Source organism: Manacus vitellinus, unplaced genomic scaffold, assembly GCF_001715985.3.
Source record: "Manacus vitellinus isolate BGI_N305 unplaced genomic scaffold, ASM171598v3 scaffold_15_pilon, whole genome shotgun sequence".
Lineage (NCBI taxonomy): Eukaryota > Metazoa > Chordata > Aves > Passeriformes > Pipridae > Manacus > Manacus vitellinus.
In genome coordinates this window covers 7,601,350-7,611,726 of record NW_021939122.1, presented here as the reverse complement: position 1 = coordinate 7,611,726, position 10,377 = coordinate 7,601,350, and the positions used below count along the sequence as shown (strand labels likewise).

General features: G+C 38.4%; 1 protein-coding gene across 3 annotated transcripts in view; it reads left to right on the top strand.

Annotated features, from left to right (window-relative positions):
- The first annotated feature begins 225 nt into the window (after positions 1 to 225).
- PANK1 (pantothenate kinase 1) overlaps positions 226 to 10,377 on the top strand; it is a 35,316-nt gene continuing 25,164 nt past the window's right edge. The window contains exons 1-2 of one of the 3 annotated variants that reach the window (XM_018069150.1): positions 226 to 344; positions 4,678 to 4,790. Coding sequence is in view for 2 of the 3 variants with exons in the window: in XM_018069147.1 (XP_017924636.1) it covers positions 4,480 to 4,583; positions 4,678 to 4,790 (217 nt within the window). In the remaining variant the exon portion in view is untranslated. Of the gene's footprint in view, positions 345 to 1,007; positions 1,274 to 4,464; positions 4,584 to 4,677; positions 4,791 to 10,377 lie in introns of those variants that run through there. The other 2 variants (XM_018069148.2, XM_018069147.1) reach the window with 2 other exon arrangements.

Genomic DNA, 10,377 nt, shown 5'->3' with positions numbered 1-10,377 from the left:
ATTTATTAAAGCCTCATCACATGAACATTCTTCTGAATAAACTTTTCACCTCAGAATTCTTAATAAATTGTTTGAATACTATTGAGAACATTGATATGGGTATGCTGGGAAGATTCATGCCATATTTGCTTGGGATGGATATGATACCATGTTGTTGCCTCTAATCCACTCTTTCTGTTTTGTTTCTTTGTCTTTCCCTCCCTCCACACTCCGCCTTGGCTGCAGTTTGTAAGATACTATCACAGTGCAGGTCTGATCTGATGAAACCACAACTAATGCCAATGCCTGCCTATAAAGGGAAGAGAACCCAGCCTATAAACTTGGGATTTCTGGCCTCTTATTAGGTAAGTCTGTTACTCATCTTCCCCTTTCACTCCCCTCAGTTGCCTTTGTTCCTCTTCTTCCTCTGTATCATTAACTCATATCAAAGTTCAGTGTCCCTGGTTACTGGGAACCCAGTTTCATTTGGCTATACATACACTCTTCCCTAAAGAAGTCACAGGTTGCCTCCCTGTTGGGTGTTCATCATGCAATGAAAATATGAAACACAATCTTATTGTAATAGTTCTGAATGATTTTCAGCTGAAGCAACGAAGAAGAAAGCCTGGCATATTTTAGTGAGATGTTCATGTTTCTCAACTATGATTTTTAAATTGAGAGCTTAAATTTATAGTAACACTAGAAATTAATCATATTCACTGCAGATACTGTACAGCCTTATTCTTAAAAAGTAGGCTAGTATAGCTGAAATTATTCCTGTACTGAAACAGGAGAATGTCTTAAGAAAGCTGGGTTGAGTAGTAGTTTCTATTCTCGTTATTTTGTTCAGTTGTAAATATAACAAACAACAGATAAAATAACTATTGACGTAGGGAGTAACACAAATCATGTCAAACAAGGACTTCAAACACCATACTTTGAGGTCAGTTACCTGTGTGCTTGGAACTTTGATCATACTGGTGACGGCCAGATGACACAACTTGTGTGGATGTACATGCAAAGATAAACAGGCAGCTGTTCAATGAATTTTACAAGCAGAACAGCAAAACGTCAGTAAAGTGAAAATGTGTGTTTCTAATAGGCTCAAGGAACTTCAACAAAGGAAGATAATACTGATGAATTAATTTGCTGAAACTGCAAGCAAGGGGTTTTGTTTGTTTGTTTGTTTTTAAATTTAAATGGATCCTGTTTTCAATAAGCAGCATGAAGGAGGAGTCTTTCCAGGGCCCTGTCATTTGAAATGGAAGACAGCTTGTTCTCTGTCTGATGAAATGTAAGTTCAGCTGCTAATCAGCCTGCCTAAAGCACTGCTAGATTAATAGCCAGTTTTGCTGAGAATACAGCTTCTGGGGAACTGAAGCTGTTTCTTAAATCTGTGAGTGAGAAAAGTGGCAATTTCTGTAAGAAAATTAAGATAGACTTATGTTTGAAAATCATCAGAATTTCAGGTTTCCATTTCAGCACTGACCCTGCCTAGGCAAACAAGTTAAAAATCTGAGAACGACTCTGGAATTCTGCTGCTAAATTTTCCACTTGAGGGGCATGAGTATTTCAATTTCTGCTTTGGGTCAAACTGATCCAAATGTAGATTTCAGTTTGAAGGTGAGACCTGTCTGCAGGTTCTTCTCAGTTCTCACTACTTTTTGTTTTATCATTGTTGGTTTTGTTTCTTTAAATGAGAGGTGAGAGGTACAGTTATTCGCATTTTGTGAAGGGTCTGAAGATCTGTGGGTACAGAGCACTGTGTAGTTGCAAAGTATTTAAATTCAGAGCTATGTTATTCAGAGCTATTCCTTTTGCCTTTTATCACTTTGTGCTGTGACTGAAGTCAATCTGCTTATAATCAAACCTAAACTTGGTTGGTGATTAGGGATGGAGAACTGTGGGATTTTTGTTTTAATCGCAGCCTTTCAGTTCACTGAAATTAGTGTTCCAGACTGATTTCTCTCTGCAGGAAAGATATGCTTTTTTTGTTTGATTTTTTTGAGGGTTTTTTTGGTTAATGTTTCACTGATTGTTTATCTTTGCTATTCCTATGAAAGTAGTCATGATGTGTCAATCACCAGTGCTCTTTGCATTTGCCTCAAAATATAGGAATTAATCTCTAAAAATTACTTTGTTTATGTATGTGTTCTTTAGATTGTTCTGGGAGGATCTAAGGTCTGAAAACTGTCAATAATAAGGAGGTAATGAATCAGACATCTTTTTTTGGTTTAGGATTTTAGGTCACACATATCAATTTCAGCTTATATCAGATTGCGGTTGTGCCTGTGAATGGAGACTAATGTAATATCATTTGTGGGTATTCTCTTATTTGCAGTCCATGGCCACTGATACCTCATAACCCCTGCATCAGTATTTTTCTCATACCTTCCATACCTTTATCTGACAGGGTAGCTGTACCTTTCTGATTTATGTGCTTGTTCTGCTTATATTTTCTCTTTTTTTTTTTTTGTTTTGTTTCGTTCGTTTGTTTGTTTTTATTTGGGATTGTTGTTTATGTCTTGGGTTTTTGTTTGTTTGGGTGTTTGTTGTTTTGTTTTCCTCTTTCCTTTTAAGAGGAATATCACCTTTGGTATACTAAGTAAATTTTATAAATGGAGAGAAATCAAATCAGTTAATGCATACTATATTTAGAGCAGTCAGGCAAAAAATATGAGGGATAGATGTCTTAGCTGTATCAGTTCTGTTTTCAGTGGATATACAAGGGTTTTCTAAACAAAAACAAGTATCTTTATCTCCTGTTTTACAGGAGATACACAGTGCTTTTGTTTTCCCTTTCTATGTTTTATTACAAGAAAACAAATATTTTGGTGATGCTAAGGTTCCCGTAGTGGAATACAAGTTGCCTCCTATTCAGGAGAGACCCTGAAAGTTATTTTCTATTGCAGGGGTTTTTTCACCATGTATCTAATGAAAAGACAGAAGTCTATGATTATAGTTCTGTTTTTCTTTTTTTTGTGTACATAGTTTGTATTGATCTTGTGAAAACCTGAAAGCTCTAAATTGGCCTCTTGAACAAAACAAAATGGATTGCATGGAACAGACTCTTCACTGTGATAATTACTTTGAAAGGTCACTAATTCCAGAAATATTCAGAAGACATTAATATGGCAAACCTACCCAACGTTAGCATAAGGTTGCTTCCCTTCTTTGTTGCTAGGTAGTTGGAGCCTTTAGGGCCAAAGTTGTCATTTATAGCATAGTCCCGTCCTACACAAGACTTTCATTCTTTGCAAGCATGCATAAAAAAGGTATTTTTAAAATATTAGCATTTGAGTATTATTATCTGTGGTTTCAGCTTCATCTCACAAGGACACATTAAATGTTTTTTCAACCTAAACAGAAAGGTTTATCTGTCTGAAAGCACAGTCATATTGTACTAAGGTTTTAACTCCAGATGAGTTGTGGTGTTTGGACTTAACCATGTGCTTGAATCCTCATTCAGACATACACTTCCCTGCTAGTGGAGAAATCCTAAAGGTGTGGCATGTTTCTGTTTTACTCTGATTCCCATCTCTGGACTATTTTAGAAGAAAAAAAAATAAAACCTCTGTGTCCTTTCTACACTCTAGTGGACACTGTGTTTCCTCCTGAGTTAGAGGAGTAAGCCAGTTCTGTCTGCAGTGTGTCTAGCTAGTTCCAAGAGATGCCTTTTTTTCCTCTTTCACACACAGGCATAGGAAGTGAAGTTCTCTGTTGTTACCTGTTTCATTGTCATTAATATCCATGGAATTTCATGTCAGCATTTAAGCTCTGGGAGTACAGACCAGTACAAGTAAAAAATCTCTGTGCAGCTGACTATTGATGGTAGAACCAGTTTCAGATGTGGCAGTGCTGAATAAGGAAGAGTGAGTCTTTCATACTTGTTAGCCATTCTGTCTTTCAAAGTGCTTGTTTTAAAACTGTCGCTTCCCTCCTGATTGCATTGTGAAGGACCACCTAAAAATGCTGAATTGAAAAGAAAGTGAAGACATTCAGGCAAGCAAAACCAGTATGTATAGATACATGAGGATAATTGTCTGTGGAGGAGCAGTCAGGAGCAAAGGCCGTTGTTTTCTCTAACAAATGCTCTGCCACTTGTTGCAATAGTTTTTTTTTATAATGATGAATAGTATTTCTCAATCAGTGGGTTGTGAACTTGCATGTTTTCCAGTTACATTTTGTATATTTATGTTTGATAGTTAAAGATAAGCAGCAGTACACTGAGCCAAATACTAAGGTACAAGATAGATTTGATAGAGACAAAGGAGAGTGTATTTGAAATGAGTTTTTTAGCTTTTTTACATAACTAGTAGTTTGAATCCATTACCAGTTTATTTGTGTTTTTTTAAAGCTCTCTGCAGAATAGAAACTATGGCGTGGGAAAAAAAAGATTATTCACCTCCAACACCTACTTTATCTTCACAGGCTGATACTCCTAAGAAATAATCAAGGACTAGATTATAAATGTTACTAATTTGGGGAGTTTTATTTGAAATGTCTAAATTAAGGCACTTAAGTTTTTTGTTTCCTATAAAAGAAGAGCACCAACAGCTCTGCCAGGGATCAGTTAAAGTTGTGGAGAGTAAGTGTAAATTAAGGTAATTGTGTAGTTGGCCATAGAGATATTGGCAGAAAAGGCTTTAGAGGGAAAAGGTTATCACTGCTTTGTGACTGCTGCATGCTTTTTTTCAGTTGGGATGAAAGACGGCAACCACAATCTCTAACCTCATCTCAGAACTGCCAGAGGATAACTGTAGAAACCACTGGGACTGCTGCAAAGTCTGGCCACAGGGATGGGCAGGATGGTAAGATCAGACTACACCTATGTACTCTTCTGACTATTATTCCTTAGTGTTGGCTATTGCTGTTAGATGTGTAAGTCATTTCTCTTACATGGGCGGATAGTGATTGGACAAGGGGAACAGTTTTAAACTAGGAGAGGAGAAATTCAGATTAGATATTGTTAGGAAGAAATTCTCTACTCTGAGGATGGTGAGGCACTGGAGCAGGTTGCCCAGAGAAGTTGCAGATGCCCTATTCCTGGGACTGTTCAAGGCCAGATTGGCTGGGGCCCGGAGCACCCTAATCTGATAGTGGCATCCCTATACATGGCAGGGGTGGAACTAGATGGTCTTTAACCAACCCAAACCATTCTATGATTCTGTGTCCTAGTCCATTCTGGGTTCCAGGTAGCATTCAAACTGGCTTACCTGGACACCAAGCTTGGTGCTTGGGCCAGGAGATCTATCTTTGCTGTATTTTCATCAACAAAGGGAAAGAACATTGCTCATTAAGAGCTGTTCAGACTGCCAAAGCAAAGTTCTTGCTTAGACAGAGTGCCTTTCTCCATGTTTCTGTCCCTTGGTGAAAGTGAGGGGGAGATGAGCTTCAACTCTGCAGGGCTTTTCTTCATAACATCAACAGATCTTTAACTGTCACAGAAGGCATAAATAAAAGGAGCCTGCAGTAGTAGGTGGGTGGGAAGGGAAGGAACTGATGGTCTTAGTATAATCTTTCTTGTCCTCAATCTGACAAAGATTTAGGCATATGACTCAATTTATGCCCTTTATTTCCTCTGTCATCTGCAATCAGTTTCCCCTCTCAGATGCCTTACTATCTGGGGAAAGCAGAATTTTCATGTTAGTTAACTGTTGTCATAGTAAGGTTTCCTTGGCTTTCCTGTGATCACACCAATAATACTAGAGGCCTTTGGGTCCCTTTTGTCATTGCATTTTCCAGATAAGAATTTTACACAGTTAGAGATGTTTTGTCCCATTTGATTTACACTCTATCATTTCTCATTATATAGTTATGTTTGACCGTTGGTCTTCTAGTCCTGCAATTTATGAGAAAAAGAACTTTAAAAAAACATGTGTCTATCAAAGGTACTGCATACACCAAAACAGTTTGGGTGTTTTTTCCCAGTTCTAAAAAGAAGGAAGAACTAACAGACTCCTGGACTTGGTGCTTTCCATTTGATATGTGTGGTATGTGAATATACCTAAAACAAATCAACAGTATCTGATTTTTTGCAAGGAATGTTCTTAATAGTATTATGCTGTACTGTATTTGCTTTATTTTCAAAGAGGAAAAATTGAATAAAAACTAGTGTGACTGTCCTGCACTACAGAAACAGGATAAACATGGAAGTAATATGAGTAGAATATAAACAGGAATGGCAGAGTGCCAGTAGCCCCTTGAACGTAAATCTGCAGGCAGCTATACCACAAGTGTGTTTCATTGCACTCCTTGCATTGCATAATACAATTTGTGTGGTTTAAGAAGATGTGTACATGCATCTCATTACCACTGCTCTCCAAAATATCCCCAAAGCTTTATAGCCAGCTGCCTTTGAATTACAGTAACACCACTGGTGCTCTGTAAGATTTTTTTTGTGGTTGTTGTTCTTGTGTAATGAATTTACATGTGACTGCACTTGTTTGATGATATTTTAGCTTAGCCTTAGACCAAGAGTATGGAAGCCCCATGGAATGAGGGAAGAGTAGCTAATCTTCATAGGTTCCTAAAAAATTTCATGCCAGGTTGCCTGATGATAACATATCTGAAAGGATGGGATATTTTGGTTGGGGTTTTGGGTTTTGGGGTTTTTTTGTGGGTTTTTCTTTTATTTGATTTTTTTTTTTGTTGTTCCAATGGTTTTGAAGCTGTAAAAGCTAGACCACAGCACTTTGGATTCTGGGGCCAAGTATCTTAATTGCAAGGTAGTCAGTAGTTAGTTGGAACTGACTCTGAGAGTTAGAGAACTGCAGCCTTGCCCTCTGGGTTTATAAACAAATAAAAAGAGGTGATAGAAAGCTGAATGTCTGAAATGCAGGCAAGTATGGAATAATGCACGGAGTGTTTGTTGTGCAGATGTGTTATATGCAGTGAGTCAGTACAGCAGACTTGTTCACTGTTCTGAGTCCATTTGTGTCCTGGATTCTTCTGCATACAATGTGTTTGTAGTCATTTTGCCACCAGATTGCTAGTTTACAGTGAAGTATTTGAGAAAATATTTTAAAATAAACAAGTAGTTTCCACCTACTCCAGTTCAGAAAGACAGAAATACTGAGTAAACATTAATTTTAAAAAAACTGGAATCATCCTTAATTTTGTTTGTCAGTATTGTACCTAGATTCTATCTGGATTGTTGTCTTGCAAATTAGACTGAAAACTGTCGAATAGGGTTTGTTTAGAAAGTTAGAGTAAAAGAAAGAGAAAAAATTTACTTTGGCTGCACCATTAGAAACCGAATTTGTAATACATGTTATAACTTCATGGACAGAGATGTTCCACCTGCTTCTTGATTTGCAGCAATTGAAATATGTATAAAGTATATAGAAGGTAATATAAAGGGATGTAGAGTAGGCAGTACTGAATGTGTATATGTGGTATGAAGAGAAGGGAGTGTGGTACCTCTTAAAAACAGTACCTGCTTGCAGCCAGTTGTGCTGTGATGTGTTGTCTCAAATAATATCAATGAAAACCCAGCAGACTCTGACAGTTGAACCAACTGCTCAGGACAGCTTAGTGCTTCTTTTTGTTCTGTTTTGAGGATGTGACATTATCACTTCTGTCATATTTCTTCTGGATTATGTTTTCTATCATGTTTCAGATTTTCAAATACTAAGTATAATGTTAAAGCCTTTACATCACCAGCCTAGCTCTGTGCAGAATATTGGAAGAGCACAGGCTGTCTACATCACTACATCAGGCAGTGAGTTCATAAAATTGGGTGCTGTGATCCTACCTGTGGCTCACAGCTGGTGCAATTAGGCTGAACAGTTCATTTGCTCCAAGTTTCAGCTTTATTAATTCAAAAGACTCATGTCTTTTCCCCCTGAATACCAAATAGATTACACTGTAATTTGCCTGTGCCCAAAATAAGCAATGCTATATACACCTGAGGACATGAGATTCTTTCATTTTAAATCCTTAGAGATAATACATTAAACATACTCTAATCTTATTTTCTTTGTTTTGATTTACAACGCAGAAGATTTGTGAAATCAAAACTGAAGAGTGTATGTAAAACCTTTCTAAGAGCTTGTTCCAAAATTAAACAAGTGTAAACAAAAATAATGTGAAAAAGATGGTATTTATGATGCAGAAATCCATTCATGTGATATTCATAAGTACAAGAGAGAAATTGTTTTGTTAAAGCAGCACCTCGGTTTGAAACAATCTTTCCACAATGAAAGGTTTGGGAAGTGTTTATATCCATTCCTGCTGGAGAGCTTATGTGATCAGGGAAACTTGCACTCTTAGAAATTAATCCATCCCTGTACATAAAGCCTGTCACTTGATTTGGACAGTCTTTACCATTTCACTGTTTTAATATTTTCTCCAGCATTATCTGAGGTGACATTTGTTGTTGTTATATGCCATTGGTCTATACTCCCCCTGAACTTGCCAATGATTTGGATCATATTCTAACAGTATTTCCTGACCTACTTCTTCCATGCAGCACAGTCCAGTCCACTTTTATCTTGGGCATAATTCTGCAATATTTACAGCAAAGTATTAGGGAAATATTTAATTAGAAATAAAAGATTGGAATGAACCTCAAAAAGCTGTCCTCTCCTTGCTGCAAGTCTGGATCAACTCTACCTAGACTGTTCCTCACAGATATTTAACTTTTTCTAAATACTTGTCAGCAGTGGACAGTTGAGTCTTCCAGTTCAGTCTAATGCTTGTCTAACTTTGTGCTAGGAAATGTCTGCCTCCAGTGTAAAGTGAATTTCCCTAAATGCACTTACAACTTAGGAATTTTCTTGTTTCTCAGCAACTGTGATGTATTTCCTTTGCTGCTACCTGTTCCAGAAGTGAATACTCCTTCAAATCTTTCATTTCATAGACTAGAACTCGATGTTTTTATTTAATCCTTTGTTAGTTATTCCACAAGTTTTTTAGAAGCCTAAAACTGGGCACAGTACTTGAAACAGGTACAGTATTCCATTGCAGAGTTAATGGAAGGACTGCTCTCCTACCACAAGGACATTTAAGTATGCAGTTAAAGGTGTGCATGCTTTTGTTGGAGTAAGGTAAAGTTGCCATTCTTCAGCTGAGATACAGTAACTGCTCATGTGTCTGCTCCCAGCAATTGCAGGGAAAAAGAGGCTTGCAGGAATGGTCCCAGGTTCTGCATCTGGCTGGCTGTATGTGCAGTCAGTTTCTGTGTCAGGGACGGAGAAGGGGACAACTGTTACCAGCTGAGGACAGTGGCAGCGAGGATTCCTCATGCCCTGAGAGGTCTGACTTGGTAACCAAAGGTCACAAAGCGTACCCAGCCAGCTGCCTAGCACTGCCAACAAATGGCATGAAGGTCTGTGCCATTCCAGGCAACACCCTTCAGCTTTGTAGTTTAAGCATAATTAGTTATGTTAGGGAGTTCTCAAAGAATTTCACAGTTTTGGAAGCACTACAACTCCTTCTAGCAATAAATGTGTGTAGCCAGTCTTTCTTCCTACCCTCTTCAGTGCAATCGCTTTAGGGCTGGCAATTACAGCAAGTGCTTATGCATTAGGGTATGAGGAAAATTCTAAGTGTTTAAATCATCTTCAGAACATCATACAAGGTTTTAGGAAGAAAATTTTACTTTGTTCTTGAACACTCTTTCTTCATTTTCCCAACTTGGTGCGTATGCGTTTCTATTGCTTGCCTCCAGTTACCTAAACATAATGTTCTGGTCGTAGGCAAGAAGTGGAGAGAATGTCGGGTAACCTCTCATGAAGCAATGTCTTCTGTAGGCAGTTATAACAGCTCTTCATTCTTGGTACGTGTTCTACAGTGGAGGGCTTATGTCCTGTACTAATTCTAGGTGTAAGGAGGAGCCATTATGGGACCTATTTTTACTTAAAGGACAACCATGCATGTAGTGACTGGCAGTTTGTATAAAGAAATGACCTTCACGTGCACAGAAAAATTCAATTAGTGTTTCTTTTCAAGTACACACATTGACACCGCAGCATAGGTCACCCAGTTTTATCTCCACTTGATATTTGGTACATTTCATTCAGAAAATGTGTCTTTACACTTGGATGTCTCAGCGGTCAGCGAATAAATCACAGTCACAAGATTATCAGTGCAGTGCAGGGAAAGCCAAGATACTAAAAAAAAAGCATGAGGTCAAACTCATTCAAGGTCATACTAGTCTCTCTAAGCTGTTGAGGGGCACGTGACGATGTAGACAAAAACTTGAACGTTGATGCCGATGTACGAATAACTTTGTGTGAGGTACGAGGTGTGCCTGGGGCGTACGAGGAGTGCACGGAGGCCTCCGAGACACAGATACCTGAGTCACGAGTGTGCGTCAGGGCACGCCGAGGCGAAAATGACACCGGAGCCGGTCACAGGGGACCGACCAGGGTCGCGAGGCCGGCGCACCCCGCA